The 26871-nt window shown below is 43.9% G+C and overlaps 1 protein-coding gene across 2 annotated transcripts in view; it reads right to left on the reverse strand.

Moving 5' to 3' along the window:
* The window catches only part of C2CD3 (C2 domain containing 3 centriole elongation regulator), a 227225-nt gene that overhangs the window by 47143 nt on the left and 153211 nt on the right, over nt 1-26871 (reverse strand). For both annotated transcript variants that reach the window (XM_077451274.1, XM_077451275.1), the window contains 4 exons: nt 22497-22583; nt 13315-13929; nt 7568-7897; nt 5174-5312 (listed from right to left, as the gene is read on the reverse strand). In XM_077451274.1, coding sequence (XP_077307400.1) covers nt 5174-5312; nt 7568-7897; nt 13315-13929; nt 22497-22583 — 1171 coding nt within the window. The remainder of the gene's footprint in view (nt 1-5173; nt 5313-7567; nt 7898-13314; nt 13930-22496; nt 22584-26871) is intronic.

The raw sequence follows: 26871 nt of genomic DNA on the forward strand, positions 1-26871 counted from the left end.
AAGTGACTACACTTACTGATGAAAGCAGGGCTGGAGCAGATACTAGAACAAATTCCCTCTTCAGTGCAGCTGGAGGGAGGGAGGGAGAGGAGAAGAAGCCAGCAGCACTGCAGGGGAAGTAACAAGAGGATCGGTGTCTGCAAAAAGGCAGTACAGCCGGTCATCCTGGCCCAGCCCCCCCCCCCTTTAAACTGACAGGGCCCAGGCCATCTAAAGGAGAGCTGGCCTACTGCCTTATCAGTGAACCTGGAGCATGGGGTGATTAGGCACACCCGTGCACGTGCCTAGGGGTCCACAAGAATCGGATATATTATCAGCCCACAACAAGAGCTGAATGCATTTATGTAAAATCAACAGGTACAGTGAGGGGAAAAAAGTATTTGATCCCCTGCTGATTTGCCCACCGACAAAGAAATGATCAGTCTATAATTTTAATGGTCACTTTATTTTAACAGTGAGAGGTAAAACAAACATATCTTGAAAAACACATTTTTAAAAAAAGTTATAAATTGATTTGCATTTTAATGAGTGAAATAACGGGATTTTTAAAACAGCTTACCTGTAAAATCCTTTTTTTTAAATGTACATCAGGGGACACAGTGCCATAGTAGTTACTATGAGGGTTATAGGGACATTGATAGGTGATGGACACTGGCACGCCCCAAAGGCAAGAAGTGTACTCCCTATATAACCCCTCCCACTACTGGGAGTCCTCAGTTTTGTAGCCAAGCAATACAAGTGTATACCAAGAAGGGAGGGACCTCTGTGTCCCATGATGTACATCAAAGAAAAGGATTTTACAGGTAAGCGGTTTTAAAAATCCTGTTTTCTTTTCTTACATCAGGGGACAAAGAGCCTTAGTACTTATTATGTGGGATGTCCCATAGCAATGGTAACTGAAGGGAAGGAGAGACAACCCCCAAAAAAATAGGAGGCCAGAGGACTCATACTGCAGCCTGCAGTATACTGCACCCAAAGGCAATATCCTCATGACTTTTAATATCGATTTGATAAAATCTGATAAACATATGAACCGAAGACCAAGTCATGGCCTTACAGATCTGAGCCATAGAGGCCTGATGATGCACCACCCAAGAGGCACCAATCGTCCCTGGATGAATGTGCTCTAACATAAGGAAGAATTTTCTTCTTAAGTCAAAGCTTGAACAATCACTTGACTAATCCATTTGGAAAATAGTAGATTTTGACACTGCCTGTCCACATTTTTGGACCTTCTGGCAGTACAAACAAAACATGTGTTTTGCGAATCTGAGCGATCGCCTTTAAATAGACTCTGATCGCTCTTACTACATCAAGGGAAGATTGAGGCTCTGGGGAGAAAGAAGCAAGAACAATTTCTTGGCTTAAATGAAAAAAACCGGTTACCACTTTTGGTAGGAATTCAGAATGACAAAAAAAAAAAAAAAAAAAAACACCTCATCCTTATGCATGATCAAATATGGCTCTTTACAAGACAGAGCCGCTAGTTCCGATACTCTTCTAGCAGAAGAAATGGCAACTAGAAAGGTTTTCTTTCTTGTCAAAAGAACCAAGGAAATTTCTCGTAAAGGTTCAAACTGCTGATTCAGCAAAGCCGATAAGACCAAAATTTAAATCCCAAGGATTTAGAGGTGCCTGGATGGGGAGAATAATCCGTGTTACCCCCTGAACAAGCTACGCACCAAGAGTGGGAAGCAAGAGGCAATAGAAAAAACACTGACGAGGCCGGGATCTGGCCCTTGATAGAAGTCAAGGCCAGCTTCATTGCAGATCCCATATGCAGGAAATCAGGGATCCTGCCTATGACAAACTTCCTGGGGTGCCAACCCCTGGATCCACACCAAGAAACATATGCCTTCCAGACTCTATAGTAATTGATTCTGGAAGGACTTCCACTGCCATCTTATGATCTCGGTAAATCAAGATCTTCTGGGACCCGCTGGGGCCGTCAGAATCGCCTCCTTTCGTTCCTGCTTAATCCTGCGGAGAAGACGCGGAAGTAGCAGAGCTGGAGGAAATGCATAGATCTGTGAAAACTGATCCCATGGGAAGACTAATGCGTCTGTTCCGCCTGCTAGCAGAACCCCTTGTTCTCGACACAAAGTTGTTGACTTTGGTTGAATCTGGACACGAATAGGTCCATGTCTGGAATACCCCATCTTTGACATATCGCTAAGAAGATGTCGAGGTGAAGAGCTCATTCTCCCGAAAATAATTGTTGGTGACTCAAGTAGTCTGCCTGCCAATTCTCTATTCCTGAAATGAAAATTGCTGATAGGCAAAAAATGTTCTGCCCAAGCTAGAACATTATTCACCTCTTTTTGGGCTGCATGATCTCTCTTGCCCCCCTGGTGATTGAAATAAGCCACCGTTGTGGCCTTGTCAGCCTGAATCCTGACAGGACAGTCCCGTAGTCCAACCGCCTCAGGTTCTAGGGCCAGACGTACTGCCTGAAACTTCCAAAAAGCTGATAGGCAAGGTCCTCTAACTTGGACCATCTCCCCTGGACAGAATCTTCTTCCAGGGCTGCTCCCCAGCCTAGAAGGCTGAAATCTGTTAACACCTTCCAGGATAAAGATTTTCCCTTTTGCTGGATAACAACTCTGACTTACGATGGGAGCCAAGCGTATTGGAAACAAACAAGGCCTGAATCTTTTTATTCCAGACCAACAGGATGGTGTTTTGAAGCAGTTTTTGAGTAAAAACTGCGCGTACCAATCTCTTGCACAGCCGAACGGAAGGAATTTTCCTTAGTTTTGATAAGTTGAATTCATCCTACAATGTAACTGATTCTTGTCTGGGGTAAGAATACCTTCTTATGTATGGTAGCTATAACCAGCCCCAAGTACTGTAATCTCCTTGATGGTCTTAAAGCGTAGCTCCACCCTAAAGTGGAACTTCCGCTCATTGGAACCCTCCCCCCCTCCAGCGCCACAATTGGCACCTTTCAGGGGGGAGGGGGGTGCAGATACCTGTACAGTACAGGTATTTGCACCCGCTTCCGGCGTAGATATCCGCAGAACCTGCGCCATATTTATGCCACTTCCTGTGGGTCCCCCGCTGTCTGCTGGGAAACACACGGATCCCAGAGACAGCAGGGATTATCCTTATTGCGCAGCGCGACTCGCGCATGCGCAGTAGGGAACCGGGAAGTGAAGCCGCAAGGCTCCACTTCCATATTCCCATACCCAAGATGGCGACGGCAGCACCCGAGAGACGATCGAGAGATCGGCTTCGGGTGAAGACATCGCGGGCGCGCTGGGCGGGTAAGTGTCCTTATTTTAAAAGTCAGCAGCTGCAGTATTTGTAGCTGCTGACTTTAAAAAAAAATAAAAATAAAATAAATGGCGGAACTACTGGAGTATCCAACCCAGAGATTTCAGGTAGTTATGGCTGTGATCAGACTGTGGTTTTAGACCCAAGACTGAATGATCTATCAAAAGTAGATCTTCTAAATAGGCTAGGACGGTTATGCCTTGAGCCCTTAATCTGGCTAAAGGAGGTGCCAGAATCTTTCAGAACATCCGTGGTGCTGTGGCTAAACCAAATGGCAGTGCCACAGCTGAAGAGATAATTTTATATTTCAAAACACAGAAATTTCTGGTGAGTGGGAAAAATTTGGCACATGGAGATATGCATTTTTGATATCGATTGGAGTATAAAAGAGAAGAGAGGCGCCTCTAAGTGTAGCAATATGGTTACATTTAATTAAGATAAAATAGCAACATATTGCTACACTTAGAGGCACCTCTCTTCTCTTTTTTACCCTGTAGCGCCTGCTGGATTATAATTCCAATCCATGGAGGCTTCCATTTGTGGATGGACATTTTATGGTTACACAGCTTGGTCACATGGCTATAATTTTTTTTATATGGACTAAACTGAAAGGGGTTGTAAAGGTATTTTTTTTTTTTTTTTTAATAACAAACATGTTATACTTACCTCCACTGTGCAGCTCGTTTTGCACAAAGTGGCCCAGAACCTGGTCTTCTGGAGTCCCTTGGCGGCTGTCTCCGCTCCCCCCCCCCCCCCGCAGGGACTTCTCACGTTCATGCGGGCTCCCTCGCATGGTGATAAGTGCTTGCGGGCGCGCTCCCGTGATACAGCCAGCGGCCATAGCCGCTCACTGCATCCCTCGGTGCCGCGTCATTGTATGTGATTGACAGCAACACGAGCCAATGGCTGCGCTGCTTTCAATTCATCCACTGTAACCAATCAGTGGCCAGGCTGATCGGCGAAGAGGATGTCGGGTGCGAGCGCAGGGCTTTCAAAAGGGTCAGGTAAGTAGAAGGGGGGCGGTATTGTCTGATGTTTTTTCACCTTAATGCATAGAGTGCATTAAGGTGAAAACATTTTTACCTTTACAACCCCTTGAAGGACTTATGAATAAATGGTTTTGGAGCGAGACATTTTAGTTTCCATTATTGCTTATAAGGAAATTAGCTTTGATATACAAGTGCTTTGGATTACAAGCATGTTTCCGGAATGAATTATGCTGGCAATCCAAGGTTTTACTGTATATGGCAGAGATGTACTACATGTGTTTTAATTTTATTTTTTTTGCCTCGACATACAAGTTGCTCCTACTTCTCAGCAGGTCAATGATTGTGACGAGCTTAGAGAGACTTTCCTCACCAACTCCCTAGGATTTTCAAGCATGGCAGGAACAGTGAATTATTGCGTGTGACGGTGAAGGAAATCAGCTAATTTGCATATTGGCAACCATACTAGCTTCAGGAGCGGAAACAAAATTATTAACCAAGAACACTAGGGAGTCTCTTCTAGCATGTTGGTTGGAGGTAAGTGTACGGTATACACTTACCTCTACTGTGTCCTTCAGGAAATCAGATGCTGCAAAAATGTAGGTCTCCCTGTCCTGATATTTCCAGTACTTGCACAATGCAAGATTCAGAATTTAGTAGTGGGCCCTTTTGAGGCCGAGGGAGATTTCTCAACTCGACTATAAAGCAGTGTAGGGACTGGAGGGGCAAAGATCACAGCGGGACAGAGGAGATATTGTAGGATCAGAAGCAGGATCTGTGTTAGCCAGAGTGATCGCGTGCGTCCGGCATTACAAAACACCGGCTCCCACCAGAGGGAAGGGGTTAATTTGTAAGGTTATTGATTATCTTGACACATAAATCGCAATGAGCTGATGAAATACGACTTTTACCTTGCCTGGTGCTGGAAATTCCATGTTGGAGAATCCAGGTTCTCTATGACCGGGGTAGTTAAAGGGGTTGCACTACCAGCGACAGGAAACGACACACAGCAGCTGGGTGTGGATACCTGCCGCTCCGTCAGTGGACTTCCTGCAAGAAGATGAATGGATATTTTACAAAAAGCAAAGACGGGGGTATCTAACACTAGATGTAGGGTACAGGGCTTGTCAGCACCAGTAAATCTGAAAGTTGAGAGACAGAAGGCAGCAAGTGGGTTTAGCAATCCTGCCAGTGGGGCACTGGAAGCATGGATTCCAATGGTTTTTTTTTTTTTAGAAGAGCATGTTTAGACCCTGAGGCTCTAATTGGCTTAAAAAAAAAAAAAAATGAGTGGGCTCAGGGAACAGAGCAGGTTTTGTAAGCTTGAACTTCTATGTAGGGTTGCACCAATACCATTATTTTTGTTTTTCCCCCATCGGCGAGTACGAATATTTGCCCTCAAGTATTCGTCGATTCAGAGTACGGATACCTTTGCGGTGCGATCTGAGCCCATACAAAATGAACATGCTCAAATTGCACTGCAAAGAATCGCATGTGATTTGAACAAGCATGCGGTGCGGTTCCTGTTCAAATCGCATTGCAGTTTCCTGCACCGCTCCTGCGTGAACCCAGGTTGAAGTCACTATGACAAGCTGGGTTCACACAGGAGTGGTGGGGGAACTGCGTGCAACTTGCACAGTAATCGCACCACATTTCTTTTCAAATCACGTGATCTTTGCAGTGCGATTTGAGCCCCTTTTTTTGTATGGGCTCAGATCGCACTGCAATGATAACAGTTTTAGGTATGGAAGCATTTGCATGAGTAACAGTACTCGTGCAAATTCTTAGTATCAATACTGGTTTTGGTGCAACCCTAATTATTTCTATTCAATATAATTTGTAATATACAATTGTATTAGTATTTATGGTTTATTATTCAAGTAAGTAAAGGAGTGGAAAAACTGTCCTATGGAGTCCCAGCAATCAAGCCATATGCCTGTCTGAACAAGTGACTTGATAGCCTGTATGAGATAACTCCTTATGAGGCAGATTGAACTGAAACGCGTCAAGGGTGGTACATAATAATGTCACTAGGGTCCATTGCTGTATTCAATGAAATGTGCAAATGTATATAATCTAATTTTATATACATAAATGAATAAGAATTTGAATGTTTGTATAAAATATAAAAAGATGTCATTTTTATTCCAGGGGTCAATATTGTTGTCTGATAACGGAAAATGAGAAAAGAAAAAGCACTCACAATGCCACATCCGTTTATATAAGGGGGAACACATGTTTTTAATACAACATATAATGCAAGTTATGTATATGTGCTTTGCTTTTCATTTCAATACATCTTATTTCAGACAGTGAGATTCATTCTCTTTTTTTTGTTAGGTCCTTGAACCTTTACGGCGTCCTGAGGAAGCCTTACAGCGAAACACGTAGATGCACAAGGGCTCATTGTACAAATTAAATCATATAGGATTTTTAACCGTTTGAACACTGTTACTATACTATGTACTTTTTTCAATAAACATTATTTTTTGTTATTTCTTCATTGTTTCCATGCCTCTAAAGTCTGACATTTGGGTATCTATTTGGTATCCTTCCCCTGTTGTCTGATAACATCACTATTCTTCTTTACGAGTAGCATTTGTTTATTGTTGTTTTAAAAACTTTGCTTACAAAAAGGGCTCTTTCCCACTTGTGGACTCCGCCAGGCAGATTACAGGTCTGTGTCCGCTCTGCTGATGCGGAGCAGACACGGACACGTCCCCGCTTTCCTCTACGGGTGGTCAGATGTAAATGGACTTCCTGACATCCGATTGATGAATGGATGGATAGGGAGCAGATTCCCCATCTGTCTGTCTTTAGCAGACTGGATCGAATGTCGGCGGGTGAAAAAGGACATGTCCACTGACATCCAAGGACAATGGAGGGTCCGATCAGATCCGCCTAAAAAACTGACAGGCTGACCAGACTGGTCTGTCCGTGTGAAAAGGGGCCCAGGTATCATTTTTACTTAAAGGTGTTGTAATGGCAGAAGGTTTTTTTTTTTTTTTATATCTTATTGCATTCTATGCATGAAGATAAAAAGCATTCTGTGTCCAGAAGCCCCCCTCAGTCCCTCTAATACTTAGCTGAGGTCCCTATCTGTCCACAAGTGTCTCAACTGTCCGAGAATGAGATTCTCCTTCCTGATTAGCTGAGAGTGGTTCTTATTCATTAAGCATATACAAGAATCCAGGCAACAAGCATTTGCAGATGGATAGGTCTGCAAACCGCAGATTATATATTGCACACATGACATGTCTTCTTTAATGCATGTTACTGTACACCATGTAAATGAGATCACATACCTTTCAAGCTAAGATGCATTGCCCGTTCAACAACTATGTTCACAGCAAATGTGTTTTCCACATCCAAACAGACTGGCTGACTGTCAGGGACTGCAGACGGACCCTCATTCCTCGGAGAGGACTTCTTATTTTCGATGAGATCCTTTTTTCTGCGGTCATCATCCACCGAGGAGTCCTGTTCTGCTTCCTCCTCAGAGAGACTCTGGTCCTCTGCAGAGCTTGTGCAATGAGCAGCGACTGACGGGTGATAGGCTGAGCCCAGGGACAGGTGAACCCTCACCGCTGCCCCCTGCAGGTTTGGCACATTGCGCTTAAACAGGGGATAAACACCTGCAGATGAGGGATAGATGGTTACCCACACTGAAAACACACTCGTCAATTCACAGGAGTATAAGACATCTGGGATTGTAATTATCATGCAGAATTTCTTAATTTGTAGGATCAAAAACCTTATTTTCATCTACCCAAAGTACTTGGACCAAATTAATTCACTGCATGCATGTTATAAAAAACACCAGCAAGCGGTCATTAAAGCGCTAGCTCCTGGTATTAATTCCAACAATGAAGTGCTAAACCTTTGCAATAAAGAAACTAAAAAAAAATGAAGTGTGATAAACTGACAAAGACTTCGTATATAGTAAAGAAATAACACAGATTTTAACATCACAGCAATCAAAGGATTCTTTATACTGTATTTATCGGCGTATAACACACACTTTTTCACCCTGAAAATCGGGTGCGAATGGTGTGTGCGTGTTATACGCCGATAGTGCAATTTGGGCTGCCTGGGAGGGAATGGGGAGGGGGCGGGACGAGAGCCGTCAGATTACATACAGTGAGAATCTCCTGTTTACTCAGTGGCCTCTGTAATAGGAAGTCCCGTCTCCTGGGCCGGCATTGGACCTCTGTTCTATCACAGAAGCCGGTCCAGGAGGCAAGACTTTGTATTAAAGTGGTTGTAAACCCTTACAACACACTTTGACCTAGAGGTAAGCCTTAGATTAAGCCTTACCTGTAGGTCCAAGAAATATCTCCTAAACCTACAGGGTTTAGGAGATATTTGCCGAAAGACGGGCACTGCTGTCTAGACAGCGGCGCGGAGGTGCACTGAGCGCACAGCAGTCAACGGCGATATGCCGAATGACAGCGACGAATGACAGCGGCGGAGCAGCAGGACCCACCGAGAAGATGGATAGCGGTGACTTCGCTGGCTCCTGTGTCAGGTAAGTGACACATAATGGACTACTATGGGATGCATAGTAGCCCATTATGCTTTACCTTTGCAGGGAATGAAAGAGGAAGTAAACTCATCAGGGATTACTTCTTCCTTAAAGAGGCCGTCGAGTAAACAGGAGATTTTCGCTGTATGTAATCTGGCGGCGCTCATTCCGCCCCCATCACTGTCCCCTCCGAGGCAGCAGTAATCTGAGGTGAGGCTGCATTTGGGCATTGATCAGGCTGCATTGATGGCAAGTGTGAGGCTGCAGATGGGCAAGCGTGAGGCTGCAGATGGGCAAGCGCGAGGCTGCAGATGGGCAAGCGCGAGGCTGCAGATGGGCAAGCGCGAGGCTGCAGATGGGCAACCGCGAGGCTGCAGATGGGCAACCGCGAGGCTGCAGTGATAGGCACTGAGCCTTATATTGCTTTAAAGTTCTTTATTTCAAATTTATGTTTTTTTCCTGAAACTTCCCTCCTAAAATGAAGATGTGTGTTATAGGCCGATAAATATGGTATATATTTCTTTGCAATATAACATTTTTTTGTAGGTTTATCATGCTTCATTTTTTTTTGTTTCTTTATTGCAATGTTGGCACTTTAAAATCATTGTTGGAATTAATGCCAGGAGATATAGTCGTAGCATAGTCATTTCCAATTTATATTGTCTTCACACGGCTTTATGAGACGTGATTAGTGCTAACAGCTGTCGATCATTACTACGCACCAATTAATTTTTATTTTAATATTTTGTATATTTTGTTAACTTTATTTTCACAACAGGTAGCTCGAAAGCTCCTCATAGTTTAAAGCACACCTGTGCCCAGACTATGGACATTAAAGCGGAATTAAACAAGCAAGTTTTTATTTTTTGTGTACACTGTATGGTGCCTGTGCTGCGCAGTGTATACTGTCAGCATCTCCGCTGGGAATGGGCCGGATGCTGGAGATGAAGTAACTTCACAGAAGCAGGTGTGACCTCATCAGTGGCCCCTCAATGACAAAAAAAAAAAAAAGGAGGATCACCGCAGGACCCGGAAAAATAAATAAAATCGCTGGTGGTGACAGGATCCTGCACCTGTCGTTATTTGAGGACAGTATGGAAAGAGGTAGGTAGGTGTGTGCAAGGTAACAGGATTTTCTTTAAGCCTTTCACACATATCTCCCATATCACACCCTCTCCTTGCTGCATTGCCACAGTAAAGCCCCATACACACTATCAGATTTTCTGCTGATTTTTGTCTTCAGATTTACCAAAACCATGTAGTAGAAGGGCCTGCCTGACTGCATACACATTGAAACTCCTAATGTTTGAACTCATATTATATGGTTTTGGTAAATCTGAAGACAAAAATCAGCAGAAAATCTGATTAGTGTGTATGGGGCTTTGCAGGCTAGCAACATGGAGAAACAGAGGACAAGAGAGACATAAAAGTGAACCTACGACGGCAGATCTATGAGAACAGCAATGGTAGACATTGGGATATAATTATGCAGACTTTGAAGTTAACTTCCTAAGATCATCAAATATATGCAAAGTTTAAAAACAAGAAAAAACAAAGTGGAACGCTGTCAATACAATTTTCTCTCTAATAAAGTTATTTTAAAAAAAGGTCTATCAAAGAAAATTGGGCACAGTAAAACCTTGGCTTGAGAGTGTTTTGCAAGACAAGCAAAATTTTTAAGTACATTTTGACTCGATATACAAGCGATGTCTTGATATACAAGTAGCGTCATGTCACAGCTGAGTATAAAAGAGAAGAGAGGCGCCTCTAAGTGTAGCAATATGGTTACATTTAATGAAGGTACAATGCTTAGCAACTCATATGGTTGATGAATAAAACAGGCATATCTAAGTATGCAGGCATTCCGGTGGTAAAGCTGACAAAATAGACTGTCATCCTCACCGCCATTGACGTCATCCCTTCCATGCTGTGCTCCACAAGCGGTTCAATCGCTCTACTGCAGGGTAGTCTTCCCGGTCACGATTATAGACTGACAGCGGTGAGAGCCGGTGGTGCGGGGGATGGTCTATGTGGACAGCTTTACCCTGGATGCCTGCATACTTAGGCCTCATACACATGGACGTTATAAAAACGGCCTGTTAAGCTAGTTACAATGTCTGGAAAAAATCAGCCTTAAAAATTCGATTTTATTAGCGTTTTGCTCTGGCGTCAATGCACATTTAACGGCGTTTGTAAGCGTTAACGCTAAGGAGAGTTTTTTTTTTAAATTATCCCATCACATTATAAACATCTTTACAGCTCAAAAACGCTGACGCTAAAAAAAACGTTGGTATAGCTTTAATGCACGTTTTTGCGCGTTAGCGTCAAAACTGCTCTAATGCTGAAGCCTCTGAAGGCGCTGGTGCTTGGGTTTTTTTGGAGCTTAAAAACGGCCATGCTTGTTACAGCTCAAAAATGCCATGGTGTGTATGAGCCCATTAAACATCATGGAGTTTCCTTCTTAAGCAGCAAAAAAAGCTCAAAAAAGCCGCTGTAAAAACGCCTGTGTGTACGAGGCCTTAGATGTGACTCTCTTAATCATCAACCATGTCAGTTGCTAAATGTTGCATCTTCATTAAATGCAACCCATATTCCTAAATGCAACCCATATTCCTACACTTAGAGCTCCTGCTGGATTTTGCTTCTAATCCCTTTGTGGAGGCTTCCATTTGCAGATGGACATTTTATGGTTACACAACCAAATCACATTGCTATAATTTTTTTTATATGGACTATAAACTGAAGGACTTCTGAATTAATGGTTGATTGTGGAACAAATCATTTGAATTTCCATTATTTCTTATGGGGAAATTTGCTTTGATATACAAGTGCTTTGGATTGCAAGCAAGTTTCTGGAACTTATTATGCTCACAATCCAAGGTTTTACTGTATAAATAAATTGTATAGTTGGAGGATAAAAGCACTATGTAGTTCTTTCTTCCTGGTGATAACTGAATCATAACTTGGAGGAGCGAAAGCACCCATTGTATGACAGGGGGCCACATTTAAAAAGGGACCAGGAGCATCTGTTACAGTGGGATCAGGAACAAATAACTGGATTGTAACAGAACACATCTCAAGGCACGCAGGCCATTTATGATCTTGCGTAATATTTGTGGGTCATAAATTTAAGGTGAGAGCACAACTGGTGGAGGGGTGTGTGCTCGGTGCATAGAATATATAATAAAGGAAAGGCAGAGGACTGTGTGAGAGATTTTGATTGCACATGGGCATTTTTGAAGGGCTTTATCAGAGAGAAAATGATATTGACAGCTTTACACTTTTTTTTTTTTTGGGGTTTTTAAACTCTGCATATATGTGAGATTTGATATCAGGGTTGGCGGCTGCAACTTACTAAGTGATATTTAGGTTTTTAGGAAAAGTTTGAAATGACAAGCTTGTTTTGGTATTGTTTCCCAAGACAGTCATGCTACCTAGAAAGTCACCAACCCAGAACAAGTATGGCAGGCAGTACAGAAAACCTAGGATGTTTTAGCCCTTGTACACACGGTCGGAGAATCCGTCGGAATGTGTCCTATCGGACCGTGTTGTCGGATAATCAGACTGTGTGTGGTATGCTTCGGACTGATTCCGTCGGAATATCCGTCGGACCCAATTTTCCAACATGTCGGAAATATTTCCCGACCAACTGGGCCGGTCGGACATACTCCGATCATGTGTAGAGAATTTTGATCGGACCAAGTGCCACGCATGCTCAGATCAAATTCCTACATCAAAGCTATTGGCTACTAGCCTGAATGTAGTCCCATCGTAACGAAATTACGTCATCACGTTCTGAAAGATCAGATTTTTCGACAACTTAGTCCGACCGTGTGTATGCAACAGTTTCGGACAAAATCCGACGGAGAAAATCAGACGGATTTGGTTGTCCAAATCTCTGACCGTGTGTACAGGGGCTAAGAAGTCACTGGCTGCATATTGTTCCAATCCAGTATCTCAAATATCTGTCACATTAAACATGATACAAGCAAAATTCTTTAAAACCTGGTTCACATATGTGCGGCCGTGGTTTCCAGCCTGGGGGTGAGGTGCCACATCATGTCCAAATTTTTGCCTGAATTCCCACTTGAACCGGACCCAAAAAACGCACAGGACCCTTTTGGAAACCGCACTGCGGCCACCTGGCTCCATTGAGACCCGCCACACTCACATGTCATGAATGTGGTGAAACCTGCATCTAATTTGCACATATGTGAACCCGGCCCAAACCTAAACCTTCTTTAGAAAAGGCAAAACATGGCCTCCTCCACCCATTTCCTTCATAACATTTATTTACTGCTATACTACAGGGCTACATCTGTTCCACCCCAAAAAAAAAAAAAATGTTTTTGATGTTTTATTGGGCATTAACCCACTCCCCTGTTGAAGTTTCCATAGATATGATAGAGAGCAATAGTCCCGGCTAACATAAAGCTAACCTAGATATGTCACTGTTGTATTCGAAAGGCAAACAATATATTTGGGAGAAAACCGTGATGGCAATCATTCCACTTTTATGTGACCTACCGCTAACAGAGAGGGTCCGGGAGGTGGTCTCTGCCAAAGCGGTCATGTCCACATAAGCACAACCAAGGAGGCGGTCGGTATCTTGAGGTCTTGGCCCGGTAGTGTCTTTCCCATAAGAGCGCCAGATCTGGATCTCCAACTTCTCCTCTCGCAGGTACCACACCAATGGCTGATGCTTCATCAGTTCTATCTTCCTAGTCTGCTCAAACACTACAGTGGCCTGTTGGCCATCTTCTGAGAAGGTTGGTTTTCTCAACTGGGAGCAGACTGCGTCTTTATCGTACAGCTTGTAGCGCAGGTAGCAATACGTTTTCTTGTGGATGTGCTTGTGTCCAGCCAGCAAGAGAGAGTGAACCGGAAGCCAGATTTTGGGAACAGTGACGGAAAGATTGACCAAGTCTTCTTTTTCCCAGCCATCTCTGACACTTCCAACAACTTCCTCCTCTACATCATTCCATCCTAAGCCTCGAGCCACCTCCAGGACTCGATCTCTGTCTGAATGGTGAGCAAAGTTGACTGAAAGCTCCAGACCTCCAACCACATTGCTCAGGACACCTGCAGTGCCAGAAAGAGTGGAATCCGCGGGTAACATTACTGGGTACCAGCCAGATATTCCTGGGAAAAGAAGAACCAGCATGAATATCTACGACTGAAGACAAAGGAATTGAAGAAGAGGAGGGAAGAACTGTGCAGAGGGGCATCTGGTACAACTTGGGGCTGAAGTCATTTGAGCACAATCTTTTAAATAGACCTCGTCATCAGTAGAAGCACTGAATTTTTATTATTGATATAATAGTGCTTTATGTGCAACTACTATTGCCCCATTTGGGCAATTTTTGTATCACACAATTGCAGAGTTACAGGTAGAGAAAAAATTAGGATCTGATACTATTGGGCGTTTCGGATTCTTCTCTTTCCTGCAACCTTCTGATGATCCTTCCCCACCAGCTACTTCCCTCGTGCTATAGTGCTGCTCTCTCAGCACTACTATTTTACTTATACTGAGGCTGTGTGCAGGAAAGCAGCTACAATTACAGTTTCAGTGCGGTTTGTCTACATTTGCTGGGGCTAGGAGCAGTTCTCCGGCAACACAGCCTCAGCTGTCAAATACATTAGAAGTGGTGGGAGCAACAGAGGGCAGCCCAAAAGATAAGAGTCCAAAACATTAAACGCTATTATATCAATATAAAAATGAAGGTGCTTATTCTGGGACAGGGCCTCTTTAAAGTGGTAGTGTGTCTTTTTTTGGAACCTGCAAGGTAAAGCCATAATGTGCTAGTATGCATCTTACCTTTTAGTGGCGAGCTTTCACCACTGACAAGGCTTCCATCTTCACCCGGTCTTCCTTTCTGGGTTCGTTGACTCCCGCTGTGAGAGTATGCGGAGCCGCAATTACGTCACTCCCATGCATACGCGTGTGAGCCGTCGCTTAAGGGTACAGGACTCTGGAGGAACGGCACAGGTGGCTGTTCCTTTAGAGTGCATGCTCTGGTGAAGTCACCGGGTGCAGTACAATAAATATAAACAGTGTGCATTTAGTCGATTTACAGTACCTATAGGTAAGCCTTATTATAGGCTTACCTGTAGGTACAAATTGTGCATGGGAGTTTACTCCCACTATAAGTATTTATTTTTAAGTTCACAGAGATAAAATCTGACTACAGTTATTAAAAGACAGCTGGATGTGCACATGTGATTCAACTTTTATTTTCATACTGATACATAAACATGCACATGTTAATCCAAAATGTATTAGGGCCAATTCACACCACATGCAGACCAGTGCGTTTTTTTTATCTGCATCAAAAACGTATAGAAAGTAGGGTATATGGTTTTCAATGGCTTAGTTCACACCAGTGCTTGCAGTTCCGGTTCCAGAAAAAAAAGAAAAAAGTAGAACATGCTAAATTTTTCCTGCACTGGACTGTACTGGAACGCCGTAAAAAGCATCAAAAACTCATGGGAACGCACCTAAAACGCACTGGAACACCCATGTTCTTATTTAAGGTTAAGGGGAAAAAAAAGACTCAGTTAGACTTACCGGTGACGGTATTTCTAAGAGCCTTTCAGGACAACCCCGGAGAGTGTAGCTCCACCTTGCAATCAGGAAACACATGCCCACTTTAAAAACACCTCCTCCTCCTCCATGGCTTCAGTTATTGTGGCCTTCCGACGCTGGAAAACAAAGCACAGAAAGCACAACACCATGGTAGAACTTAATACATTTACTAAGCATAACCTAGGGAGGGAAGTAACGGTTGTCCTGAAAGGCTCTTAGAAATACCGTCACCGGTAAGTCTAACTGAGTCTTTCTCAAATCGCCTTTCAGGACAACCCCGGAGAGGATAACCGAGAAACTTACCCTAGGGCGGGACTACTGCCTGCAGTACCTTCCTGCCGAAGGCCTGATCTGCTGCAGACAGTAGATCTAACCGGTAATGCCGGAGAAATGTCGAATAACTGGACCAAGTGGCAGCCTTGCAGATTTGTTCAGGCGTTGCACCGGCCCTTTCAGCCCAGGAAACTGCCGTGGATCTAGTAGAGTGGGCAGCAATACCTGAGGGAGGTATTTCTCCTTTTGCTTTATAGGCTTCTGTTATAGCCAACTTAAGCCACCTACCCAGCGTACTTTTAGAAGCTTTCTCCCCCTTGCGTGATCCAGAAAATATCACAAAGAGGGCGTTTGATTTTCTAAATTCTTTAGTAACTTTCAGAAACTGTAAAAGACATCTTCTCACATCCAATGTGTGAAAAACTTCCTCTCCTGCATTTGCTGGGGTTGCAGAAAATGTAGGTAACACTATTTCCTGTGATCGATGGAAAGTTGAGGATACTTTTGGTAGGAATGCTGGATCCGTCCTCAGTACCACCCTGTCCTGATAAACTCTAAGGAAGGGTTCTGTAATAGCTAGAGCTTGTAGCTCGCTGACTCTCCTGGCCGAGGTGATGGCCACCAAAAAGATTGTTTTTAAAACCACCTTCTGTAAAGAAGCTTCCTGTAAGGGTTCAAACGGTGCTCCCGAGAGACCCTGTAAAACTGTAGACAAATCCCAACTGGGAAAGTCTTTAAGGGCTACTGGTCTATTTCGAGCAAGAGCCCTAAAAAATCTAGAAATTAAAGTTTCTTTAGATAAAGTCTTTTCAAAGAAAACTGATAAGGCAGCCACCTGAGTCTTCAGGGTACTGGCTGCGAGACCCTTCTCCATTCCTTCATGGAGAAACTCCAAGACGGACACCGTGCTCTTGACCTTGAGTTCTCTAGAACTGCACCAGGAGTTGAACTTTTTCCAGACCTTCATGTAAATTGCCTGTGTAACTGCCTTCCTACTGGACAGCAGGGTCTTTACTACTTTATCTGAGAGACCTTTGGCTTTCAACAGGTCCTCCTCAGAAACCAGGCGGTTAGCTGCAGGAGTTCCACTTCTGGATGACTTACTGTCCCCTGGGATAACAGATCTTTTCTGAGTGGTAACCTCCATGGGGGCTTCGAGGCTAGGTTTCGAAGACCCGCGAACCAGGGTCTTTTTGGCCAAAAAGGAGTGACTAGTATTAAGTCTGTCCTTTCTTTCCTGAATTTCCTCAGTACTAGTGGAATTAGAGGAAAGGGGGGAAAGGCATAGCACAGCTGGTAATGCCAGGGGTGAGCGAATGCATCCAACCCTATTGCTGCATCTCCTCGGTGAAGAGAAAAGAATCTGTCCACCTTTGAGTTCTGCTGGCTGGCAAAAAGGTCTACCTGTGGAACCCCCCAGGCCTCGGAGATCATCAGGAACACTTCCTGATTCAGACTCCATTCTGCCTCTAGCAATTTGCGCCTGCTTTGATGAAATTTTTAGCTGTTTTTCCAAAGGATCCTGATGGGACCAGCTTGACAGAACCTCCCTCTGAAGGGGTCTGGAATGGAACCTGGCCCACTGAACAGCCGGGATTGCTGCCGTAAGCAGGCCCAGAACTGCCATAGCCATCCTGACTGAGACTGTCTGGTTGCTCTGTATCCGCTGTACAGCTAGCTGTAACTTTTCCTGTTTTTCCAACGGCAGGAAAACTTTCTGGAGAATCGAATTTAATGTATACCCCAGAAATTTCATTTCCTGTGAGGGGGTCAGGATTGACTTCTCTAGGTTTAGAAGCCATCCCAGGCCCTCGAGGTGAGACTGGGCCCTCTGGAGATTGACTAGGACCTGCTCCCTGGAGTCTGCAAAAAACAAAAGGTCGTCCAGATAAGGAACGACTGGAATCCCCTTCAATTTCAGGGGTTCCAAAGCCTCTGCCATAATCTTCGTAAAGACCCTGGGAAAGGACGAGAGTCCGAACGGCAGAGCCCTGAATTGGAGGTGCCATACCGAACCTCCCTACCTTCAATGCCAGGCGCAGGAACTGCTGCGATGCCTGATGAATTGGTATATGAAGGTAGGCATCCCTTAGGTCCAGGGATGCCATGAAGCATTCTGGGGTCAACAGCTTTGTGATGGAGAAAATTGTATCCATCCTGAAATGTTTGTACCGAATGAACCTGTTCAGGAATTTCAGATTCAGGATTAGACGGTACTTCCCTGAGGGTTTTTTCACCAGAAAAATATGTGAATAAAAACCCCCGCCCTGCTGGTTTACTGGGACTTGAATCAGAACCTCTTGCTGTATCAGCTCCTGTAACAACAGCTTCATTGCAGAGGCCTTCTCCTGATCCCTTGGCAATGTTGTCACATAAAACCTGCTCGGGGGTAGTTCTGAAAACTCCAACCTGTACCCCTGATCGACAACGTTCTTCACGAACAGATTTGGAGACAGCCTGTCCCATTGTTCGCGAAAAGCTGACAGTCTCCCCCCCACTGGGGAGATATTGTCACTTGTTCTTAGGGGACTGCTCTGGGGGAGATCTAAAGAGGACTCCACCCCTGCCTTTGCCCTTCTGTGAACCCCATCTGCTCTTGTGCTCCTGGTCTTTTTTATGGGACTGCTGAAAAGCACGAAAATTCTTTTTAGCAATCTGCTTTTTCTTAACTGGAAAAGCCTTCTTTTTATCGGCTGTTCTATCCAGCACAGACTCTAAATCAGGACCAAAGAGCAAGTCACCCGAGAAGGGAAGACCACACAGCTTGACCTTAGAGGCAGTGTCCCCAGACCATGTTTTCAGCCAAACTGCTCTCCTGGCTGAATTTACAAGAGCCGAAGACCTAGCGGCCAGTTTAACTGATTCTGCTGATGCATCCGCCATGTATTTGACTGCATTAAGGATCAGTGGAAAGGACTCTAAGAGATCCTTGCGGGGTGTCCCCGCCTCAATATGGCTCTTCAGCTTCTCTACCCAACATTCCAGATTCCTGGCCACCACCGTAGCTGCCATTGCTGGTTTTAGACTGACTGACGCAGCATCCCAAGCTTTTTTAAGGATGGAGTCAGCTTTTTTGTCCATTGGGTCTTTAAGGATCCCCATATCTTCAAAGGCTAGATCCGTTCGTCTGGATACCTGCGAGAAATCTGCATCGACTCTGGGTTTCTTGTTCCAAACCTCTGAGTCCTTATCTTCGAAGGGAAACCTTCTCTTGAGAGCTTTAGAGAAGAAAGGGGCTTTTTCTGGGTCCTTCCACTCCTTTCTCACTGAGTCTGAGAGGACCCTGTGGACAGGAAAAACTCGCCGTTTTGTTTCGTCCAACCCCTGGTACATTTTGTCATGAACTGACAGTTGTACTTTTTCTTCCTGAATTTCTAGAGTAGTGTAGATTGCTTTTAAAATATCATCTACTTCCTCTAGTGATAGCTTGAATTTGGAGCCCCTGCTATCTTCTTCCTCTTCCTCCTCCTCAGAATCCCTGAAGGAGATGAGAGTACTACCCCCTTCGTCTCCAGACTCTTCAGTTTCCACCTGTCTGGATGACGACGCCCTGGGGCTGGGCGGTAAGTTCTGAGGCTCGGTCTGTGCAGGAGGGTTTTGTATCAGGATGGACCTGACTGAACTCAAAGAGTTTGTCAGCTCTTTAACCGAAGAAAACAAATCCTTATATTGTTGAGATGTTTCCTCTTCCACCAATTCTCTGATACAATTTCTGCACATTGCCTTCTGCCATGAATCTCTGAGGGGGGTTTTGCAAGAAGGACATTTTCTCTGACCTGGTCTAGCTTTTCCTAGTGATTTTTCCTGAAACGACATACAGGTTTAACTCACTAAAAGCTCTCAACAACCAGTTGCTTAACACCAAGCCAGTGCAGAGACCCACCACCAAACAGACCTACTAGTGAGACCCCAGAACTAGGCTGCAAAAGGTCAGAGCGAAGTCCACCTCTGACCTGCAGCGACAGGCCCCCAAGAGGGGGGAACAAACAAAGACATACCCACAGTAAAGCAGAGGGTGCCAGTGCACCTTACGTACCTGGGCTGGACCGGTGCTGGGGGCGCCTGTCTCCGCCATAGCTGGCTTGCACTCTTCCATCGTTTGAGTGAGGCAGCTATTTTACAAACAGCTCTCATTTTAAATTTTCCCGGCCGCCGCGTCATCAAGGCCGGCCGGAAGCGGAAGCACACGGTCACCTGACCCGCCCCATGACCCCTGCGTTCCAGGCGCTGAACCACGGCGCCACGCCCCCTCAGAGCGCCCGCGCGTCACCGTGAACGCCGCCGTCGCCGCCCGGGACCCGGCGCCGAAAACGGAGCCATGCCGCTGACCTGCAGCGGCCTCCGCCAGCAACAGAGCCCTCCCTGCGCTAACAAGCGGACACCGGGCACCCGACGCCGGCACTCCGAGGGTCCTTACTCCCGTGAGATGGCGGGACCAGGAGCTCCAGGAGTCCTCTCCCCGTGGAGATGCTGCTGGGGGTCAAAGAGAAACAACCTGCAACAAAAGGTAAGCCTTACTCCCCTGCAGAGAGTGTAGCTCTCCCTGGTTCAGGCACATGCTTCCTCCAAGGAGGAAACACAATAACTGAAGCCATGGAGGAGGAGGAGGTGTTTTTAAAGTGGGCATGTGTTTCCTGATTGCAAGGTGGAGCTACACTCTCCGGGGTTGTCCTGAAAGGCGATTTGAGAAATTGTAGACACTCATTCAGGTTGAACTGGATGGACTGGTGTCTTTATTAAACCTTACTAACTATGCAACTATGTGCATGTTTATGTATCCGTATGAATCAGCAGCTTTGGCAACCAATTGAAAGGAACACAAGGCATAAAGGGGCAATCTAGAGCCAACCATGAAAACTTGGCAGTATATATGCGTTACAAAAGATGTCTAACTATTTCTCCCCTGCCTTTTATATCCATTACGGGCCAGTTCACACCATAGAAATGCAGTCTGGATGCGCTCCAGATTTTTTGCATGCACGTTTTTGATGCATTCCAGTGCATTTTTGATGCAGTCCTGTGCATTTTTCCCTCCTTTTTTTTCCCCTGTACATTGCACACATTGGTCCCTACCCTCAAGGAGCCCACAATCCAAGGTCCCCATTCATATACTAGGGCCAATTTTGGACAGAAATAAATTAACCTACCTGCATGTCTTTGGAGTGTGGGAGGAAACCGGAGTACCCAGAGGAAACCCACGCAGGCACAGGGAGAACATGCAAACTCCAGGCAGGTAGTGTCAAGGGTGGGATTCGAACCAGTGACCCTTTTTAATGCTAGGCGAGAGTGCTAACCACTACACCACTGTACTGCCACATGTTAATCCAAAGCTTGTGTATTAGTAGATAAAAAGGCAGGGGAGAAATGGCCTGAGCTCTGCAGTTGTGCTTGTCTCCTTGGTTGCAATCTTTTTACGTGGGCGCCTACTGTAATTGGTGAAAAGACAGAGCAGTATTCTACAATTTCCTGCATATTGAATACGATTCCCTGCATAGCACCAATAGACCCTTAAAACCTGCAACACATATAGCCAGTACTGGAAAGATTTACCAAAGGAGGCCTGGGAGCACCAGCGTATGTCCCACTGCCTCCCACCCGGGGGCCACAACTTCTGAATGCCCCCTGGGGGAGCAGAGGGAAGCAGGTGGGGGGTCTCTTTAGCGGGAGTCCCTCGAGCTATCCCACTCCACAGTGTGAGCCCTTAGGGGTGGAGTGGTGATCTCGGGGGCTGCCGCGGGAGACACCACCGGGTTTATAGCAATATCTTCTAGCCTCCCACTCAGGCCTTCTTTCACATGGCAACCAAAGGGTCGAGTTTCAACGGTACCAAGGCCTAGTTGCAACAGGCACCAAGACTAAGGGGAGTAGACCTTCCCCTAGCTATGCAAAGGAGGTCTTCTCCATCTGTCTAGTCACTACTTGACCTGCGATCGGTAGAGCAAGAGCAATAATTTTTGCCCAAGACCTCCTCTGCAACTCAAAACATGCAACCTGTAGAATTTTTTAAACGTAGCCTATGGAGATTTGTAAGGGTAAAAGTCTGTCGCCATTCCACGAGTGAGCACAATTTTGAAGGGTGACATGTTGGCTATTAATTTAATCAGCGTAACATTATCTTTCACAAAATAATAATAATAATAAAAAATAAAAATCGGCCTAACTTTACTGTCGTCTTATTTTTGAATTCAAAAGTGTACTTTTTCCCAAAAAAATGTATAATGTTTGGGGGTTCCAAGTAATTTCTTAGCAAAAAAAAAAAAAAAAACCTGGTTTTTAACTTGTAAACAACAAATCTCAGAAAGAGGCTCGGACCTAAGTGGTTAATTGGATGAAGTTAAAATCGTACTTTACAAAACAAAGACACATCATAATGATATATGACCCCAGAGACTCAAATAGCACCTCCAGATATTTCTAATTTCATCCCACTGGATTAGAATTGAATAACTGCTATTGGTTATTTATAATTTCATCCCACTGGATTGGAATTTAATAGCTGGAAGTGTTGAGTCTCTGAGGTCATTTCATTATGATGCGTCTTTGTTTTATGTTTTGTAAAATACAATTTTAACTTTATCCAATTAAAAATAAAATTTTTTATCCTATATGTGTGTGCCTATAAAGTCCATTCCTGAAAATCGTTTTTTTCTATTCTTTTTTTCAATCTACATCGGGTCATTGGCACATTAGTACCCGTGTGTCCAGTGTCACCCTGTGAGGATGCACATTAAATCTCTCGAAACTTTTCTGACATATGTGTAAAGTGCTGCATAAAATTGTCGCACTATATAAATACCTGTAATAAATAAAAAATGACATTGTATTGTGGGATGCATAACACCACAATTACCTGATCTTTTTCTGAGCAGATCTAGAGTAGGGATTCTCACCACACCCAGATGGTAATCATGGGCTGGGTGAATTTTACCAACACCAGCTGAAGACAAAAAAAAAAAAATGGTTAGTAAGAGGCGATGAGCAAATGGCACAAATGCAAAATAAATGAGGAAATCACAAGTTTCTATCTTCTGTAATGCAGTAAAAGTTAGCATGTGCTTTGCCCATACAAAAGATCACTTTGATACTTCCCAGTAGTACAAAGATTTAATCTCTCCACTACTCCACTTTCTCTCCAGAAGGAGCATGTAACTCAGTCCCAAAGGCTCATACACACGGTACGAATATCAGAAGGGAAAAGTCTGAAGACGAGCCGCCTGCGGATTTTCGGTTAGTACAGTGCATTCGACAGACGATTTTACATCAGACAAAAGCTGGATGTGCAGCCTATAAAACTTTTGTCTGATGTGAACTCAACGTCTGATTTTCGGATGGTCAGGGACGGAACTGTCTGAGAGTCTGCTCTCCCCTATGGGGGGGGGGGGGGGGGGGAATCGGATGATTACGGACCGCCTGACCATTTTCAGCTGATCCAAAAGACAAATGGAAAATAGGACATCCATCCGTCTTGATTTTGCAGAGCAGATCGGATGTCAGCGGACATGTCACCAATGACATCCGACGCTCCATAGAGCTGGATGGAGTGACTGTTCAGATCTGCCTGAAAAAAAAAAAAAAACCTGACAGGCGGATCTGAACGGTGCGCCTGTGTGAAAGGAGCCTACCTAACACTGTTTTACTTCCTCCGTCAGCTCATTCCCCACAGCTATTACCTTTTGTATCAATTGACCCTCCCTCCTAGATTGTAAGCTCTAGCGAGCAGGGCATTCTGATTCCTCTTGTACAAAATTGTAATGTAACTGTAATGACTGTCTTCATTTTGTTAAGCGCTGCACAAACTGTTGGCGCTATATAAAACCCATATAATAATAATAATAATAATAACTGAACCAGAAAATAGAACCTATTGCTTTGCCATCCAGGGACAGACCCTAGCTTTTTATTATTTTGGTTGGGCAGCCAGGGGTCTTCATGACTGACAGCATACAGCTGAAAAAGAACATGGTGGTCTGCCTGTAAATGCGCTATACAAAAACAGGATAAATGGCCGCCCACTAGCATAATCTGTAACATAGACTGCTATAAAAGAGAATACTTATCTCTCCTGTTGCTCTCTTAAAGAGCATTCTTAATATTTTCTTTACATTCATTCTTTACATTTTTTTAATAATCCACACAAACACAATTAAGCAGAGTTTCAAGCGCTGTAAAAAATGGGTACTTCCAGTCTCGGCCGCGACCGGAAGTGACGAAAATGACACCTGGCACCTCCCTGACGCGTTGCGTCACCGCTCACGTGACTTTTTCAAAGGGTCAAGGAGTCAGGTGCCTGTAAGCCAGTTTATATAGTCTGCAACGTTGCCGTACTAATGGTTGATACTTCCACGATATTAACACAATATAAAATACATACAGTGGTGTGAAAAAGTGTTTGCCCCCTTCCTCATTTCCTGTTCCTTTGCATGTTTGTCACACTTAAGTGTTTCGGAACATCAAACCAATTTAAACAATAGTCAAGGACAACACAAGTAAACACAAAATGCAATTTGTAAATGAAGGTGTTTATTATTAAAGGTGAAAAAAAATCCAAACCATCATGGCCCTGTGTGAAAAAGTGATTGCCCCCCCTTGTTAAAACATACTATAACTGTGGTTGTCCACACCTGAGTTCAATTTCTCTAGCCACACCCAGGCCTGATTATTGCCACACCTGTTCACAATCAAGGCATCAATTAAATAGGAGCTGCTTGACACAGTAAGGTCCACCAGAAGATCCTTAAAAGCTACACATCATGCCGAGACCCAAAGAAATTCAGGAACAATTGAGAAAGAAAGTAATTGAGATCTATCAGTCTGGAAAGGGTTATAAAGCCATTTCCAAAGCTTTGGGAATCCAGCGAACCACAGTGAGAGCCATTATCCACAAATGGCGAAGACATGGAACAGTGGTGAACCTTCCCAGGAGTGGCCGGCCGCCCAAAATTACCCCAAGAGTGCAGCGACAACTCATCCAAGAGGTCACAAAAGACCCCACAACAACGTCCAAGGAACTGCAGGCCTCACTTGCCTCAGTTAAGGTCAGCGTTCATGCCTCCACCATCAGGAAAAGACTGGGCAAAAATGGCCTGCATGGCAGAGTTCCAAGGAGAAAACCACTGCTGAGCAAAAAGAACATCAAAGCTCGTCTCAATTTCTCCACAACACATCTTGATGATCCCCAAGACTTTTGGGACAACATTCTGTGGACCGATGAGACAAAAGTGGAACTCTTTGGAAGGTGTGTGTCCAAGTATATCTGGCGTAGAAGGAACACTGCATTTCATAAAAAGAACATTATACCAACAGTAAAATATGGTGGTGGTAGTGTGATGGTCTGGGGCTGTTTTGCTGCTTCAGGACCTGGAAGACTTGCCGTGATAAAAGGAACTATGAATTCTGCTGTCTACCAAGAGATCCTGAAGGAGAATGTCCGACCATCTGTTCGTGTACTCAAGCTGAAACCAACTTGGGTTCTGCAGCAGGACAATGATCCTAAACACACCAGCAAGTCCACCACCGAATGGCTGAAGAAAAACAAAATGAAGACTTTGGAGTGGCCTAGCCAAAGTCCTGACCTGAATCCTATTGAGATGTTGTGGTATGACCTTAAAAAGGCCGTTCATGCTCGAAAACCCTCTAATGTAACTGAATTAGGACAATTCTGCAAAGATGAGTGGGCCAAAATTCCTCCAGGACGCTGTAAAAGCCTCATTGCACGTTATCGCAAACGCTTGGTTGCAGTTGTTGCTGCTAAGGGTGGCCCAACCAGTTATTAGGTTTAGGGGGCAATCACTTTTTCACACAGGGCCATGATGGTTTGGATTTTTTTTCACCTTTAATAATAAACACCTTCATTTACAAATTGCATTTTGTGTTTACTTGTGTTGTCCTTGACTATTGTTTAAATTGGTTTGATGTTCCGAAACACTTAAGTGTGACAAACATGCAAAGGAACAGGAAATGAGGAAGGGGGCAAACACTTTTTCACACCACTGTATATAATTCTATTGAATACTACTACTCTTTAAACAATTACAATGATCAACATTAAAAAAAAACCTTTATAACAGCAATAAAAAATTATCATAAATAAGAACACTATCTAGTGGTTAAAATTAGATATATCTTGAAGGAAACTACTCTGAACTATAAGAGGACATCTAGTGCACATAAATATTAATGCATCTCCTCTTTAATAATCACCTATATTACCAGAACATATTTTTTGCCTCTCAGTGTTGGTATTTTAATTTTATATTTTTATCTATTATTGTATGCATTTTTAGATCTTCCACTATCATTTTTATTAGCTATATAGATTTTTGAAGAAAAGATAACCGGCATATATTCTTTATGAAAAGTAGGATATAATAATAGAAGATTACCAGTAAAATTAAAGATATTATATTCTATGTCCACTAGATGGCAACAGTGAGAGGCAAAAAACACTTGCTGGTAATATAGGTGATTATTAAAAAAAGAGATGCATTTATATTTATGTCCACTAGATGTCCTCTTATAGTTCAGGAGTAGTTTCCTTCAAGATATATAAAATTTTAACCACTAGATGGTGTTCTTATTTATGTTTTTTTTTTATTGAGTAGTATTATTCAAGTATTCAATAGGATTATATATGTATTTTATATTGTGTTAATATCGTGGAAGTGTCAACCGTTAGTACGGCCACGTTGCAGACTATATAAACTGGCTTACAGACACCTGACTCCTTGACCCTTTGAAAAAGTCCCATGAGCGGTGACGCAACGCGTCAGGGAGGAGCCAGGTGTCATTGTCACCTCCGGTTGTGGCCGAGACCGGAAATACCCATTTTTACAGCGCTTGAAACTCTGCTTAATTGTGTTTGTGTGGATTATTAAAAACTATTTTAATCATACTACACATTGGAGCCCCTTATTCTTCTCTCTCTTAACATATGATTGGATTCTGTATGGCTATGAATATCGATGTCATGTGCTAATATATGGCAGGCTGAAACTGTGAGAAGTGGATGTGAAAGTAATAGCCATCATTCATACAGCATAATATGGCCTTTAGTGGCCGCTAATAGAGGGGAGAGGCTGGGGGAAATAGGGGGCGCACCCCGGATTGCACTGAGCACAGAGGATTGGTGGATTTGCACTGCTTGAAGTGGATTGCATCCAGTTTTGCACTTTAAACTGACTAAACTATTATATGAAAATGATTATTTATTACTATATTGTGGGACT

The sequence above is a fragment of the Lithobates pipiens genome, unplaced genomic scaffold (genome assembly GCF_037356315.1).
Source record: "Lithobates pipiens isolate NorthernLeopardFrog02 unplaced genomic scaffold, aLitPip1_a1.2 Scaffold_23, whole genome shotgun sequence".
Lineage (NCBI taxonomy): Eukaryota > Metazoa > Chordata > Amphibia > Anura > Ranidae > Lithobates > Lithobates pipiens.